The 18,441-nt window shown below is 39.1% G+C and overlaps 1 protein-coding gene across 1 annotated transcript; it reads right to left on the reverse strand.

The window, feature by feature from the left end:
* Positions 1 to 10,635: 10,635 nt before the first annotated feature.
* On the reverse strand, positions 10,636 to 15,824 carry LOC134642707 (up-regulator of cell proliferation-like). The gene is made up of 2 exons (XM_063494660.1): positions 15,656 to 15,824; positions 10,636 to 15,290 (listed from the first exon to the last, which is right to left on the reverse strand). The coding sequence occupies exons 1-2, from the start codon at positions 15,822 to 15,824 to the stop codon at positions 10,636 to 10,638; spliced, it is 4,824 nt and encodes a 1,607-aa protein (XP_063350730.1).
* Positions 15,825 to 18,441: the final 2,617 nt, after the last annotated feature.

Consider the following 18,441-nt stretch of genomic DNA (forward strand, 5'->3'; position numbering starts at 1 on the left):
CCAGCATGTCTTAGTCAGGACGGACAATTCAACAGTGGTGTCTTACATAAACAGGCAGGGAGGAACACGCTCTCTTCCCCTGTTGAGGCTGTCTCGCTCTCTGCTGTTATGGTGCAGTGTTCATTTTCTGTCTCTGAGAGCCACCCATGTCCCGGGCCACCTGAACCTGGAACCTTCTCTCCAGGGGGGGTCCTCTGGTGAGAGAATGGAGGTTACACCCTTTAATAATCAGCCTGCTAGCAGCGAGTTCTTGGCAGCTTCCTCTCCGCAGGGATCTCCTCTCTCAGGCGGGAGGAGAAGTGTTTCATCCGCGCCCAGATCTGTGGCGCCTTCATGCTTACCTGCTGAGAGGTTAAACTTGGTTGCTAAGGGTTTGCCACCTAGTGTGATAGCGACAATTCAGAGCGCTAGGGCCTCATCTACTAGAGGCTTGTACGCTTACAAATGGCGAGCCTTCGAGCAATGGTGCCAGGACCGCCACACTCTCCCATTTCAGTGCTCTATTGTGGATGTTTTGTCATTCCTGCAGGAGCTGCTGGATAAGGGCCTTTCATTTTCGACAATTAAGGTTTATTTAGCAGCTATATCTGCTTGTCATATTGGCTTTGACGGGGTGACACCAGGTGCACATCCCCTCGCCATACGTTTTCTGAAAGGAGTTCGCCGGCTGAGACCCGTGCTTAAGTCCAGTGTCCCTGCTTGGGACTTGTCTTTGGTGCTGGAGGCCCTTTGTAGCCCCCCGTTTGAACCTATTGAGTCTGTGGATATGAAATTTCTTTCATATAAGACTGCATTACTTCTCGCTTTGGCTTCGGCAAAGCGAGTGGGTGACCTTCATGCGCTGTCTGTGCATCCCGCCTGCACACAGTTTTCTCCTGATGGCCACAAGGTCGTATTGCGTCCAAATGCTGCCTATTTTCCCAAGATCATGCCTGCATCTTATAGCTCAATGGAGTTTGAGTTGCTGAGCTTTTGCTCCCCTCCTTTTGCATCTGAGGAGCAGAGGAGGATGCATTCTCTTTGTCCAGTGCGTGTGCTACGCACCTACATTGAGCGCACTCAGAATGTGCGTTTATGTGACCAGCTGTTTGTCTGCTTCGCCAATCCAAATAGAGGTAGATCTCTGTCCAAACAGAGGCTGTCCCACTGGATTATAGAAGCTATCTCACTGGCATACAGCACCAGAGGTCTTGCTTTGCCCCACGGGGTGAGGGCTCATTCCACCAGGGGGATGGCAACCTCATGGGCTCTTTTTAAAGGGGTGCCTGTAGCTGATATTTGTGCGGCAGCTAGTTGGGCATCACCGCACAGTTTTGTGCAGTTTTATCGGTTGGACGTTACAGCCCCTTCGGTGGCTCATACTGTCCTTTCTGCTGGGTCTACCACTCACTAAGGAAGTAGTGGCCCAATTCCGGTTCGGTGGCTGCTCTGCGGGGCGTGTATATATGTCCCATACTTATGTGTTGTACCGAGTGAATCGACTGAAAGGGAACGAATAGTTATGTCTATAACTTCTGTTCCCTGAAGGAGAGGAACGAGGTACAACACAAGGTGGCCCCACTGAGCAGTTTGGCTCGGTGAAGAGCGGCTATCGAACTGAGGGATGACTGTGATGACAGCGGCTATATGTGCAGGCGGGGCCGTGCGCGTGTCATCACACGTCATCTGCCTTAAAGGCGTGAATAAAGGTTTCTTCAGCCAGGACACGCGAGGGCATGATATCCCATACTTATGTGTTGTACCTCGTTCCTCTCCTTCAGGGAACAGAAGTTATAGACATAACTATTCGATTTGCTGTGTGTGTGTGTGTGTGTGTGTGTGTGTGTGTGTGTGTGTATGTGTGTATGTGTGTACGGGTTCGTACTATCCTGGTGGGGACCAAAATCTGACTTTTACTATCCTGGTGGGGACTTTCTGCACCGTGGGGACCAAAATCCAGGTCCCCTCGGGGTTGAAAGCAATTTTCACACTCAAAATGCGGTTTTACTGTCAGGGTTACAATTAGGTTATGGTTAGGTTTAGGGTAAGGGTTAGGGTTAGGCATTCATTTTTAATGGTTAGGGTTAGGGTAAGGGGCTAGGGAAAGCATTATGTCAATGGGATGTCCCCACGAGGATAGCAAACCAGACATGTGTGTGTGTGTGTGTGTATGTGTGTGTATGTGTGTGTGTGTGTGTGTGTGTGTGTGTGTCTGTTTGTGCAACATTGGCATTTGTTTACTCAGATCCAAGGCAGGCCAAACCTCTGTGTTACAACCTACATACAAAAGGCACACATTCACAATATATGGGTACACAAGTCTGTTTTTTTTTCAAAGTGTTTCAAACTTTACAGCGTTTGCAGACCCAGTGTCCATCATCCCTGCATTTGGCACAGGTGAATTTCTGACATGTTGCACAGGTAAACCTGCTGCGATTCCTGTTGCAGCTCTCTTGCACCTGGCACTGCGCCGGCACAGCAGCTGCAGAAGCCAGCCTCTGTGATAATATTTCCTTGTGCTGCATGAATCGGCAACGAAGTTGCTGAGCTAGAAGACTCATAAACAATCTTCTTTTGCCTGTCCACCCTGTACATGCCTTGTACAAAATGTAGGCATTCACTGCTGCCAGGTCCAGCATATTGTAGAAAACCGCTACTGGCCACCTGCGTGTTGCTGATTTTACGGAATACATCCATGCCATTTGGTCCAACACGTCTACACCACACTGTAAAAGCAGAGAGAGAGAGTCATGAGTATATGTTTTTTTCTATAGGCCTGTATAGCACACATCAGAAAACATTGTAGCACTGGTGTAAAATTGTACACACATTCACATACCTTCATGTGGTTATAGTGTGTTATCGTGTTGGGTTTCCTCTTTCTGCCGTCACCGATCGTCACGTCTTGGTGCATGGAACTTAGAACACACACAGTCTTGTTTTTTTTTTAGGTGCATAAATTGTCAAGGAGACACTGCCACTTCTAAGCACTGAAGTGGAGAATACCTCTCGCTTTGCAGTATCTTTTGCAAGTTGAGGAAGTTCACAGGCACAGACTTTATTCACCGTGCCCAGTAACGTTGTTTTGCACTGCAGCAGTCTGTGTGACAGTGAAGTAAAGAAATTGTCCGTTGTGACATTTCTCCCATCATCCAAAAACGGCTCCATCTGTTTCATGACCACGTTCTCTGCCAGCCTCTCTCCCTTCTGACGACTGGGGTCCTTTCCCAAGAAAGGAGATGCACTACAGACATATTTGGTGTCCAAATCCGTGGCCATCCAGAACTTGATCCCAAATTTGTCTGGCTTGGTTGCAATATACTGTGTGAATGGACAACGAACCTTGTTCTTTGCTTGGTAGGGAACAGCTGTTCCCTACCAAGCATTTCTTGCAGCTGGCAACAACGGTCGTGCATTCAGTACAGCTGTGACTTCCGCAAGAAATGTGGTCAAAATCTCATGAGTAAGTTGAAGCATTTCTACCAGGCATTTCTGAAAGTTGTAACACAGAGGTTTGGCCTGCCTTGGATCTGAGCAACTCTGAGTGAGAAAATGCAAATGTGCCAGGCCTCAAGGATAATGGGTGGTTTGCACAACAAAAGCTGTAGGAGAAACAAGCTGACGACCTGTGAAAATCTCAGCAGGGGTGCTTAACACCTCGGGACTTGCACCAGAAAATAAAAAAGCCAGTAATTCTAGGGGGTTTTGGGTTTAGTGAAGTTACGCAAATTTGCGCAGGATAGTAAACCTAGTGTTAAGCATCAACACAGAAACATTCCTACTGGGATAGGAGCGTGATGTCACGGGAGGGGTTGTGACCAGGATTTCAGGTCAAGGCTCCATATTAGCAGTCCAAACAAATGCTTACTGCGTGGTCGGTTGTAATGTTAGATCGCACTACTGGCAAGGGAATAAGCTTGAAAATGGGCTCTCTTTTCATTGTTTCCTCACATGGAAGCTTCATGAGGGAGCTCATGTATCAGATGTTACCAAAAGAAGGCGTCTAGCTTGGATAGCAGCTGTGAGACGAGCTGATATCCAGTTCTCTACCATACCCAGATATGTGTTGGTGTGCTCCAGACATTTTTTATTCAGGTAAGTTCTAAATAAGTTCATATTACTTGTGAGGGACCAAGCAGCCAAAGCATAGAGGACACAGGCAAAAAAGTATCTTCAAAAAGGGTTTTCTTTATTTTAACCCTCAAAAAGTCCAAAATTAACAAAATTCAAAAACATACTTAGCAGGCCCGTAAAAGAGGTCAACTAAATATAACTCTACAAAAAGTATTTTCCAGAAACTCAAACAAAACAAAGTGAGACACAACTTAACTCACAAACTGACCTAATTACAAAGACACATGAGGGTAACTTTTATAATGATTTGGCCAAACCATTTTCACACAATAGGGGGGAAAACAAAACACACACACTAATATTAACTAAGCACAGAATAACCTAACTAAAACCTAAAACACCCCTGCTCCTGGTAAGCCCATGGTTGGTCCTGCTGAGCAGGCATTTTGTTCCCAGAGTCCTCAGCCACGCCTTTTGCCCAGACAGGAAACAGCCACCGCCCAAACCCAGGTAACTCAAAGAGAGAAACATAATTAATATAACAAAACATTTTAGAAAAACCACACAATGTTACTATGCGCGCGCCTCATAATACCAGTGCTAGGTTTAACCAAATGATTAATGAATTAACTTAATGAAGTAAACTGCAAAGCAAACTAATAAAGTGAAAAATGAACTAATTTACCCCTGTGTGGCAGATGCCATCACATTACTCTTTATAGCATGTTAGTTTTCTTTTCAGTGCGCTCTGAGGGTTATAGAGTTGCTAATTATATGGCATTATTGCAGGCAAACCAGCTTATGAAATGGATGAAACAAATCATGACTGGGTTCCAACGCTACACATGGGGCACTCCGAAAACCTGCTTCAAACTACATGCTACACACCATCATGCCAATCAGATTAATTCTTCCATGTGAGGGTGAAGAGGTGACTTTTCTAGATAAGATGGTGAAGGTTCGCTGCGTTTTGGTGAACATGTGCCCCAGTGTGGTAGTAAAACCAGGGAAAATGCTCTTGTTAAATACTCTTAAAAGTCTCGTGCTGTATATGTAGTGATAGGTTTTCAAAAGAGACAGTAAATTACAGAATGCTAGTGGTGCGTGATATTATTTAAATGCTATCGTGATTTTATGTAAACATTTTTGTCATTTGTAAACTATACATGACGTTGATTCTACATTGTTACTAATGTGATGTTCTACAATTTGGTTTTAATGTTAAAAAAAAGGCAAAAATGTGTTTGTTTCTTTATTCAACTTTTGAACACTGTTACTTAGTAAGTACATATTTGGTAAATGCAAATTAGGAGGAGGAGGAGGAGAAGTCTATCTTATGGCCAAACTCTGGGTGTATCTTGGTGAAAACCCAGTATGCAGGTTCATCTGTAACAGTCCGTGTGCCACGGATCAACACTGTTGCTTCCACTTTAAACAGAAGAGCAGTGACATGACTGCAGGTATCCACGACTCCAGCCATACAGGTGCAGTGGGCGGCTTCAACCTTCCCTGTGATGCTCACAATGACCCATGGCTGCAATGCTGGTTCATTCAGTCTCTGAGAGTGCAGTACATGAAACTAACAAAGACAAAGTTAAATTAAAGACAAAAAGTTTAATGAGCCAAGGCCAACACAAATGTGTTTTATCTACTTTCAAATCCATTTAACACAAATGTAACAAATAAAGTGTTTAGAAAGTTAGCACAAACATGTATATTTTTCTTTTTATGTATCCATCTATAGAATGCTGCATGTTATATTCTAAAACTGCCTGTTTTTTTTGTTGTTTTTTTTTTTTTGGGGGGGGGGTTGGAAACCTGCCAGCAAAAAATGAACCTAAAGTATGTAATGCAAGCATCCAGTCACTTTCAAGATGGAGAAAGTGACAATTTAAGTGACAATTATGGACACCTAATTTGATAAGGAGACTCTGCAGGTCATTAATCAATGTATAAAACTAAAATAGAATGTATTTTTAGTGACACAGGACACAAACAAGGAAGCAAGATGTATAATTAGGATTATTTATAATAAATATAAATTAATTAGTGCAATTTCTTTAACCGTAGAGAATAACTAAATCCTTTGGGACAATGTCACATCAATGCACTGAACTCACAATGTTATCCATCTAACTTCCCCCTCATGAATAAATTTATCCTTGAAGTAATTAATCTGAATGTTTCGGGGGGGGGGATACATTGTTTGAATGACAATGTATTTACAACGTGGAGGCTTAAAAATGGCTAAATCTTGTACCCAACCATTGGTGATTTGGTTGGTCTTCAGGATTTCTACTCCACTGCCGTAATTCATACACGTCCACATTTCCACATTTTCCAAGTACCATCCGGACGCAATCTGTCTCTACGCTGATCAGCCTTTCCTAACCTCTTTTCTGACCAGTTTACAAATAATGAAAATTAACCCTAAAATAAAAATACTAGCACAGCTACCAATTGCTAAAAATTTCTTCCTTTCCCCCAAAACCATCTTCCCTAAGGGTATTTTCTGGGGAGTTCACAACCTTCCTATCTATTCACTCAGTCTTCTTTTCCAGCGTAGGGTGAGTCTCGGCGTTCTTCCTCCTCTTCTTTCTTCAGTCTCAGGGGTAGACTACCCTGAGACTTTTGCCACAGACCAGGGGATTATTCTGCCCCTGTGGTTGAGGTCTGGGTGTTCTCTGACTCGTCTGAGTCAGAGCTCGATTCTCCCCTTTGGTGTTCAAGTTGCTCCTGGATTTCCTTCACTGACCTTCCTGGCTCCTCATCTACTGCACACTGGCTCCAGTGGTACCAGGCTTCACCTTTAACCTGCTCTTTAACCATGTCACGTAATGGCTGTGTGAGGCCTGTGTAGTTAGGGATATAATTTTTACTGTATCCTGTCAGGCCCAAGAAAGACAACATGTCTTTCACAGTGAGAGATTTGGTGTGATTCAAAATTACAGACTTATGGCCTGGTAACAGGCCAGAACCCTTTTGAGAAACCACTCTGCCTAAAAAGGTGACTTGAGTCCTTACCAACTGCAGTTTCTCCTTGCTGACTTTAAATCCCCGTTGTGCCAGTGTGCTTAAAACCGTCATAGAGGCCAAGTGACAACATCTACAGTTTCACCTGCAATGAGAAGATCATCTACATACTGAATCAGTGTTGTGCCTGAAGGTAACACACAAGTTGCCTTTAACACCTGATAAAAGAGCCCTGGAGACAAAGAAAAACCCTGAGGGAGTCTGGTGTACCTGTACTGTTGCCCCTTGTGTGTGAATGAGAAAATATCCCTACAGTTTTGGCGGAGAGGAAGACAGAAAATTGCATTTGCTAAGTCTATACAAGTGAACCACTTCTGATCAGGAGAAAGATTTTTCAGTGTAGTGTATGGGTTGGGCATGGGGACAGTTTTGGTCTTAAAGACAGCATTTATGGCCTGCAAATCATGCACCATCTGGTATTTATCGGAAGGATAGGCGTGTTCCAGTGTGAGTTGCTATGTTCCAAAACACCCACCTTCAGAAGTCCTTCAATGGTTTCCGCTATACCTTCCTGTGCTACTGGTTTGTGTGGGTAATGTTTCAGCCAGATTGGTGTATAAAGCAAACTGCAGGGGAGGACAGTCGGTTAACCCCAAGATACTAACCCCAAATTGCTCTCCAATGCATCCATTGCAGTGTGAATGTCTATCAATGTAGTTAGTGCTTGTGTGATTGGGTGAATTTGGCATGTTATATAGAGTGCTTTGAGTACTCCGGGAGAGTAGAAAAGTGCTATATAACAATCAATCCATTTACCACTTACAAAGGCAGATTGCAATGTAAACACTGTCTCTAGGTGGAAAAGAGGAGTGATACACCTGTTGTCAGGCCTGCGGGTTTATCCCTGTTGAGTTTATCCCTGTTGAGTTCTCCTCTGTCTTGTGGCGGACAAATAAATTTTTTTTTACTGGAACAAATAATTTGTGGGGCATCTTATTGTGACACCTGATTATTCTCTAATTTTAGTTAGATAATATTTTTAAATGGTTGTACAAAATATGTAATATGCCAGGTGTATTGGCTGCATTTTTAGATAAATACTTGTATAAGTTTTCAAAATGGACAATTTATTTTTGCATTTCAAGCTATAAAATAATTTACTCAACATGTCTGTGGTTTTTACATTAAAAAAATACTACTACTAGGATTGTAGGTTTTTTTGTGTGATTTCAGAACAGTTGTGTTAATACAGGATGTCAATGAAAAAAATAACTGTAAATTCAGGCACGTGAAGCTGAACTGAAAAGAATGATACCAAGGAAGGCAAGGTGAAAAAAACAAAAAACAATTTGAAGGTGAAATACAAATGTAAAATCAAAAGGAGTCAAAAATAGCCAGTTATATTTTGGACCTCAGAGGGTTAACAAACAAATCATGAAAAATTTGGTTTAAATTTTTGTTCATGATGGTGCAGATTTCTGACATTTTGTGTAAATTTAAGCATGTAACAATTTGATGTTTTTTCTAACAAAAAAGGTGTCAAACTTAAGTTAGACTTGTTTGTAAATGAACCACCCCATGTTGTGTAGCTTTCTGGATTATGTACTGTTAAATCTCCAGTTCTTTTGATCTTTGGGCTGAAGGAAGGACAACACTCGGTGTATAAATGCTCAATCAACAATCATTTTATTCCATACAATTCTTGTTATTCCATACAACACTTTTGAGCATAAACCATCCAGAGGGGAAATGAGCGCGGGAGGGTGTCCGTCTGATCTCGAAGTGTCTGAGCGTTTCTCACATGCTTATAGCTTCAGCCCCCCTCCAAAGTCATAATACCTAAGCATCCACATTCTTTCTCTATCTCAGTGAGCCTAAGTTATGACCTTGGCTTCTTTGCAGTTCTGTTCTTTTCTAATCAGACAAATAAGGCCATGATTCTCTGAAAACAATATTTCTTATAACTCAGCAGTATAATGCATCATAAAACAATATCATTCATTCACCATAAATCGGCAATCTAATGTAATACAAATCAGTTTAATAAATGTAATAGTTATCACCTTCTTCTAAGTCAGGAGAATAATGCAAACTAAACCTACATAATAATTTCACAATCTTTAATTAGGGGTATAACGTGGCATAAGATAATATAATAATCTCACAGTACTTATTGGGCTACATATTTATTTATTATACATGCTATACAGTACATAAAATTAAAACTTGCATGTTTTATGTAATTAAAATGTTTAATTATGTGAGCTACAGAAAATAATTAAGTTGTAGACTATATTTATATGAAAAACATGCATATTTACTGCATTTGAATCATTTTAAACATATGTAACCACCTGTATATGTGCTTGAAGAAAAGGCTTTGATTTTCCCACCCTATTTGATTTCCTTGCCAGTCTCATGCCACCCTAAGAAAATTTCTCTGCATCTGCCCCTGGTTAGTACATTTGTGACTGCTGCTCTTCAGTAGCATTGGATGCTAAAGAAGAAGTCATGATTCTACTGAAATTATTTTAGGATGAGCAGGGATGTTTTTCAGTTTTTGTGAGGCATTAAAAGGGAGAAGACCTGTTAGAAAGTCTTTTCAGAGTGATTGGATCAATCTTTTCAATCTGCAAAGTCAAACTTTTCTGATTTGTTGTTTAGAGATGCTAATTCCCCACTTTTAGAAACTCAGATTCCTCTCAACCAAGGTGTAACTCCCTTTATATTTTAATCTTTGTCCATTTTAAAAACGTGAAATTGTTTAACAAAAAAACAACCCCAAAGAGGAAACATGAACAACAAAGTCAATTTTATTAACATTTGAATTAATGACAAATGCACATATGAAAATTTGCCTACACCAAAAATTTATATGTAAAGAAATTTACGTGTTGAAATTTACAAATCTACTAGCAGTAGAATTGTTTTTATTATTATGCATAGCTGCGTGAAAATATATGTAACCGATGAAAGGAAATGCTTTAAAAAATGAAATGTTAAGAAAAAGTCTGAAATTACATGACCAGCTGTTTAAAAATAAAAAAATATATATATTATAAAGCATGCCTAAGTGTTTTTAAATGAACTATAAATTATTTGTCATATTGAAATATTTCAGTTTGGGGAAAAAAAGAGGAATTTTTTTTATAAATGATCACACTGTACATATTCTTTGTAGTAAATATGTAATATCTACAATAATGGGAAAAAACAGGAAAAATTCAGAATCTAAAAGTCAGGATTTGTTTTTAAAAACCAAATTTTCTCATGCTCATAGTATATCAACATTAATCAAACTCTTTCTAATCTAAAACAAAACAAAACACAACAAAAGCAAGAACAAAAAAAAGATTGAGAATCTAAGACTGTTCTCTACATATGTCCAAAACTCTAAAATAACTATTTTAAGTATATGTCAAGGACACAATACAAAATAAAATAGGAAAGCTTGACGTCTTTCAGCCAAGTAAATAATTTGCTCAACAGTATTGATTCACTTTTATTTGCACTGATCTTTATAATGATGATGTCCTGTATCCTAAGTACACATCAGTGCTTATTTTAACATTGTTTTCTTGAATGATATTTGTTAGGATTTTACTTGATTCACTTCATGTTGAATGCTTCTGTTAAGCCTTTCAGTGCTTGCTCCTTTGTAATGCTTCTCCAGGCCTGTGGAACATCAGCTGGCTTGGTGTCATATTTTTCAGCAAATTGTTCATTGTATTTCACTAAAACATACTTCCAATAGTCCGATGCTTCTATGGAAGGGTCTGCTGGAATGTGCCAGTCTGGATAATATGTTTTGTAGTCTTTGTAAGGATGCCATTCATACTTAGTTAGTGCGTTAGAAAATGTAGTTTCACTGTACACATCAGTTGTACATAGTACTTCAACCAGCTTCTTTGTGCGATGGTTTCTATATCTGCCAAGACCTTGTGGTCGATGCACAGCTGCATGATGCTCATTGTGTTCTTTCCCTCCAGCCTCACAGGGCACTTTACAAAATGGACACTGTTGTCCACAACCAAACACCCGCTTGAAAAGCTCATCATGTGGTCTGATTGGAAGTTTTTCCAAATCAGCAGCAATATCTTTGGATTTTGAGAATTCCTCCTGAAGTTCTGCTTTTAAGTCTTCTATTGAGGTCTTGAGACTTTTGATAAATGGATGGCATGTGCTTTGGATTTGAAACAGGATGGCTTTTTCATCCTCCTCTGAAAATGAGATGTCCTTAATTAGATATTTGTGCATGTTGTTGATGAACTCTGTGATGCTTTCCTTGTTATCTTCAAGGTGAGTGCCATCCTTTGTTTTTGATGCCTTATTTAATGCTTCTGTTATTTTTGTAAATATGACCTGCAGGATCTTGTTTTTCAGTTTGGACAAAGTTTCATCCTCTGACATTTTTTGCTTGATGTCCTCAAATGTCCAGTTCTTAACATACATTTCATAGTTACTGGTGTACCTCACAAAACTATTAAAGTCTTCTTTTTGAAGTAATTCTCTCTGAATTTTGTACTGGAAATAAGAGCGGGAACTGTACTCTGTTGAATGACAGCTGGTCAAAATCTCATCTACAATATCTACTCCCAGTGATCTGTTTACATAGTCTTCCACTGCAGGTTTGATGCAAACTCTGGCAAAATCATTTGCTTTTCGTTGACAGTGATCTCTCTCTTTGTACAAATCGAGAAAGTCTGACATGTACTGATTCTTGAACTTCTCCAGCTGACTTTTAGGATTGTTCTTGTACAAAAACTTTTTGTGCATTTCCAGGAACTGCCTTGTGGCAAAGCTACAAATGTGAAGTTTCAGGTCAATCTCAAACTGCATATTTGTTTTGTGATGTTTGTAACTGTGTTCAACGAAACTATCGATTTTCTCTAGAAGATCCCTTGTAAAAATCTCATGGTAATCTCCATTTGTCTTCACTATATCAAGTACAAACTGTGTCCAAGATTCAATTGCACTGTCTGCAAAGCTCTGACAATCACCTAGAATCCAGTGTATTACCCCTTTGATCCAGGAATCAAAATGGACACGTATAACTTTAAATGGCTTTTTTCCATATTCTTTTAAGTCAACCTGTAAATCCTTGTTAACGTTCCGGTTTGAGAAATTTTTTTTTAACTGCATCAGGACTGATCCTGCAATATCTTGCTCTTTCAGACCACACACATTTATTGTTGCTTCTGTCCACATCTTTTCAAACTCATCTATCAGCTGTTTATCTGACAGAGCTGATTTTTTCCAGTTACCCAAGAGCCGCATGACCTGCTCTTCAATCACATCTCTGTAATTTCTCTGTATATCTTGAGCCTTCTTTTTGCTGATTTTTAGCTCAAGGGTACATTCGAGTTTAGTGCGTACAGACTGTTCGATTTCTTTGGCAAGGCCAATAATACTTCTAGAAAAATCTTCCTTGTATTTCTCTATCAGATTTGTGTGTCTGTCTTTCCTTGCATAATAGTCAATCAGTTTCTCCATCATTAGCTGTTTTTGTTCTTCTTTTTTGTCGGACAGTTGGGATTTTTTGGAATGAACCACTTTTTCCCAAGTTTTAACTTCAGATTCATTGTCAGTATTTAAGATTTCTAGCTCTGCTTCTGTCTGCCAGGAGAAAATGTGTTTTCTAAACTCCCACTCCCATTGACTAAACTCGTTGCAAAGGTTGTCATAAGCATGAGCCACAAGAGTGTTTCTGAAACTAAAGATAAAGTTTTCATATTTGACTGCTCTCCACAGACTTTTCATCCATTCAAGAAAATCTGGGATCTGTGTGGCTTCTCTGTCTCTGTCATCTTTCATTATTTCCAAAAGATTTTTCTTAAAATCTGCTACAGCTTCACTGTAACCTGTGTTCACTGGTGCCATTGGTGGGGTTCCATGCCAGAGTCCAGGGATGTTCCAGTGGTTTTTTTCAATGTCATAGTCCAGCACATCAGTGAATGCTTCAATAGAAGGTTGCTTTTCCATTTTAGCTGCAATTTTGGTCATTTCGTTTAGCTGGTCCAAGAAATGTTTCTTCTCTTTCATGCACTTGGAATGAGCTGAAACACCAGCAACATTTTGGTGTACAAAATGACAAACTGACTTTTTACCAATTTGCCTCATCCTCAAAAATGCATGCACTGTGATTTGTAGGACATCTTTCATTTCAGTGGAGTTCTCCATTGCAATGTTGATAATGGTTACATCACTTAGACCAATGACAAAGGTTGCCAGCTCGTTGTCGTGCTCATAACTGTCCTCTAGTTGTTCCATGTCAGAAGATTTTAGACCTTCTGTATCAATGAGAACTATGAAGTCATATTTCAACTCAGTTTTTAAATCTTCACCAACTTTGAGGAAGACCATATAAGCCCCTCTTGTGCATCTGCCACTGCTGACAGGAAACTGCACACCAAACATGGTGTTGAGGAGTGTTGATTTTCCTGTACTTTGAACACCCAACACAGACACTACCAACAGTCTGCTCTTCTCTCCAACCTTCCTATGAAGCTCCATCAGCACATCTGCCACCCATCTCTCTGGAATATTAGAAGCATCTCCATCCAAGAGTTCTAAAGGATATCCATCAAGCAGCATTTTAGCTACAACACTTGGCAGAGCAGCTATTTCACCAGTAGTTTTTTGTGAGTGCAAATAAAACTCATAGATCAGCCCCATCTCTCTCATGTAATGCTCTATTCCTAAAGAGCTCTCCAGCAAAGCTTGATCCAGCTCTGCAATGATTTTGCAGTCTTTCTTCTTACACGCTTCTTTGAATTTCTTTCTCAATGCGGAGAGTTTTTCCCGTGATTGTGTATCAAGCTTCAGTTTCATCCATTTAAGGAAATAGTTTTGTTTTTCCTTGTTGTTCGTAGATAAGTTAGCAATGAAAGTTCTCATTCCTTTGGACAATTTGTAGGTACTTTGCTCCTTCTTAATTTGCTTCACTTTTTGCTGGAGCTGACATTTGTAGTCTTCCGGTCCTGAGTCACCAAAATCTTTTAATCTACACTGTTTCTTTTCCAACTGTGACAACTTCTTCCAGTTATCTCCCTGCAGAGGAAGTTGTTGTTTCTTGTAATCGGATATATCTTGCACTTCAATGTCCCGCACAATTTCTTCAGCTGCCTTTTTTTGGTATTCACTCCTGCACTCATCCACAGACAAACCAAGTTCGACAGCTTTGTCAAACATGTTGATAATTTTCATTCTGGTGACATTTGAGGTCTTAATAGCTGCACGCAGTTTTATTGAAAACTCAACAAGGTTCATTTTTGAGTCTTTAATTTTGATGCTGGATTTTGGTAAATCCAATTTTACTCGTATTGCCTTGACAGACAATATGTCTTCTTTTGCATTCTTGTCTTTGACAGGAACTACCAAGAACAGTTTTGTTTTCACATCTGGTAGAGAAAGCAAAATCTTCTGCTCATTTTCTTCAACTTTGTCCAGGAACACAAAGACAGCAGTTGATACTTGGTAAAGAAAATTGAATTGTGTGAGCGACTCACAAATGTCTCCTCGCAAATTAGCGAAAGCAGCTGGCTCTGGAAAAATGTCAAGATTTTCTCTTCCACTGGGCAGGTACCAACAAACCTCAACCAGTCCATTGGCAATTTTCTTTTCAAGTGCTCCTCCTTCCATTTCTCTGTGAATGAAGTAATTGTGATTCTGTTGACCCCGGCTGAGAATCATATTCAAAAGCTGTGACTTGGATAGGCTGCAGTTTTTCAGCCTCACAAATGAATAGAGTGGCATATCTGCTTGAACAATGTTGTCTTCAACAAAGTTTTTTGATTGACATGAATCATGTGGACGCCATTCTTTGACAATGTCTCTCAGAGCCCAAAGCATCAGGCTACACTGACTGTTATTGCTATGTGGCATCAACAGTGGGACAGAAAACTGGCACATTGACATCTTTAGGGTCATTTGCTGTTGCAAGAAGCTGTCAGCACATGCGAAAAGTGCTACTATGATGTCAACTGGGTTAAACCTATCGTCAGAGTCATCCATTCTGCAAAAGTCAAAGTCATACTGATCATCAGACAGATCCTCCTCGAGGTTATTATTTGGTTCCTGTGTACAGTCCCTGCACTCTGCATTGATTGTAAACAATCTTCTAAAGAAGCACCATGGTATATCTTTCACTGATTGAACAGGATGATCATATGTGTTGCTTTTGTTGATTTCTAATAGAAGTTGCAGAGTCAGCTTGTTGGGATAAAAGTTTTCCAGTCCAAGTTTAGTGATAAGTCTTAACAGGCCTAAAGAAGACAAACAGATAAGTTTAAATTAAAGACACAAACTGCTAAAATAACATCTGTAATGTCTGTGATTATGCTTGGTATATTTGTTATTAAACTATTCAATTATTTCACTATGTAAAATGGTGTGAAAAAATGGGTGCCCCTTCCCGATTTCCTTTTTTTTTTTTGCTGTGTTTGTCCCACGTTTAATGTTTCAGACCATCAAGCTAATTTAAATAGCAGACAAAGCCAACACAAGTAAAGTGATTGCCCACTAAACCTACTATCTGGTTGGGCCACCCTTAGCAGCAACAACTGCAATCAAGCATCTGCAGTAACTGGCAATAAGTCTTTAACAGCGCTGTGTAGGAATTTTGGCTCACTTATCTTTGCAAAATGGTTGCAATTCAGCGACTTAGGAGGGTTTATGCCCATGAACTTGCTGGTGTGGTCATTGTCCTGCTGCAGAACTGACGTGCGCTTCAGTTTGAGGTCATGAACAGATGACCGAATATTCTCCTTTGGGATGTTTTGGTAGACAGCAGAATTCATGGCTCATTTTACCACGGCAAATCTTTCAGGTTTTCAGACAGCAAAACCAGATTATCAACTACCAACACCATATTTTACTGTTCGTATGATTTACCTTTTCTGAAATGCTTTGTTACTTTTACGCCAGATGAAATGAGACACACATTCTGAAAAGTTAAATTTTTCACACAGGGCCATGCAGGTTTGGATTTGTTTCCCCTTTATAATTAACACCTTGATTTGTGTTTAGTTGTGTTATCTTTGGTAAATGGTAAATGGCCTGCATTTGTATAGCGCTTTCTCCAAGATTTAAATTTGTTTGATGATCTAAAACATTCAAGTGTGAGAAATATACAAAAAATAGAAAATTAGGAAGGGGCACACACTTTTTCACACCACTGTAGATATTTTTTATTTTTTTTATTTTGTGTGGGTGAATAAAATATTTCAAATATAAATAAACAGAATAAAAAGGAAAGACAGATCACCAGTTATTTGGCTTTAAACAAATTATAATTTGTTTTAGTGCCACAGGCTTAGATGAGCAAAAAATGCAGACTGGGGTTAGGATTAATTATTTTCTTAATAAATTCTAAACAACTATTTTTGCAGGGTCCCTTTAATTTTTGAACTGTTTAAATTATTCTCATGGTGGCAAACACCAACTACTAGGATAAAAAATTAAGTGAATAATACATACATGTAAACATAATGTCTATTACCTTTTAAATGAGAAATTTTGACAATAACAGCATTAATGTGCATGGCTGTGTACCTGGAGTTTTGTCTTCTCTGTCCATCATTCATGAAGTCTGATTGTTCCTCTGTGCTCTTCTCTTTAAACCTAAAGAGAAAATATTATTTACCATATATACAGCTATGAAAAATAACACTTCTGAATACTTTTACATTAATGAGTTATTAATTATTATTATTACATTAATTGAGTTATTGTTAATTACATTAATGAGTTATTAATTAGATAAACAAACAATCCATATTTCACTGAGTTAATACAAAGATTACAAACCAGGATTTTCACTTATGTGTCTATTCTCTTTCATCCCTTTCATAGGATATCTTGAGTTGTTAAGTCTTGTGATGCTGTTGATCAGCAACACATTTGTGCAAAAAAGAAAATTATTGTTAGAAAAAATTTAGATTTACCTCTCATAGGTGACATGAAACTGTAATTTCTTTCTTTCTTTCTTTCTTTCTTTCTTTCTTTCTTTCTTTCTTTCTTCTTAAGAGCTGGTGGTTGGGGATAACCTTGTGAGTATTTATACTGCGATGATACCACACTCACTGATACATGACATCATGTTGAAACCATAACCTCATAAAAAATACATTTACAGCTAGCAACATATTCACCATTTAATAACCTACTTACCAGCACTGCCTAATCTGCTGGCAGGAGTTTGAACTCTTTCATTTTCAGTTATTTTAACATTTTATCATGCATTGTACTTAAGACAAACACTAATGAGCCTGATTGCAGTTTCTGTAGTGCTGAATAAAGTATCTGCAATTCCCTAACAGTTTTTGATGTGATGCCTTTTTATCTGATTTCTAAACCATCTTAAGTACATCAAATTTTCATAATTTCAAATCTTATGTGATGGTGTACAGAGCTAAAATTATAACAACATCATAAATATTTATGGAATAAACTGAGCTTAGTGACTGCATACAACAATAAAAAGTTTCTATTGTTTTTCATATTTTTTGTGACAACCTGATTCAGTCTTATTTCAGAGGTGAGTGATTTTTTGGGGATGGATAATTATATATAACAATTAGAATATAAATATGTTGAAGAAATAAAAACAATATGTAGAATATAAAATGAAGTCAGTGGATTTTAAAGAGACCTGCTGTAGTACAGGTAAGTGACGTTGGATTATTAGTACTTCAATCAGGAGGTGAGGGGAAGACACATTTGATGGCCTGTGCATAGAAGCTGTTATTGAGTCTGTTTGTTTTTATTTTATGAATCTCTTTTTAATTATTTTATGAATCAATAAACAGACCTTGACCCAACATCTTGCTGAATCCGTACCATCCATAAACAAAGCCATATAACAAGATGATTTTTGGTAAGCAGTTGTCACGTAGTTGTTAACAAGTAGATAAGGTCTAATGAAGTGTGTTGTAAAAACATTTTGTAACAGCAGGACTATTAAGATCTTTTAAGGCAGACCTTCCCAAAGTGTGGGGCCCGCCCCCTAGGGGGGCGCAGAGCCATGGCAGGGGGGGCGCGGGATGAAAAGGGAAAAAAACAAACAAAAAAACAACTGCTTGGACACTGCTAGCACGGTGCACCCACAGAAACGCAAAGCAGGAGATGAAGCATGGCTGAATATGTTTCCAAACCAACTTCATTCTAAGCCAAAGACTAGAAAATATGGTGAAGCATATCTTCCCTTTGGCTTCACTTGCACAAGTGCCAAGGTAGGTCTCCCTGCAGAATTGCTTTTCCCTGCATCAGGAGCAGGCGCTGGGCAATGTTGAATATTATTACACATGAAAAAAACAACTACACGTAAAATAATCACACCGTGAGGCCTCTGCCTTTCTAAATGGAGGGACAGTAACTGCATGTGTAAATGTAAGCGTGTAAAACCTGCAGATAGTC

The sequence above is a fragment of the Pelmatolapia mariae genome, linkage group LG15 (assembly GCF_036321145.2).
Source record: "Pelmatolapia mariae isolate MD_Pm_ZW linkage group LG15, Pm_UMD_F_2, whole genome shotgun sequence".
In the NCBI taxonomy this organism is placed as follows: domain Eukaryota; kingdom Metazoa; phylum Chordata; class Actinopteri; order Cichliformes; family Cichlidae; genus Pelmatolapia; species Pelmatolapia mariae.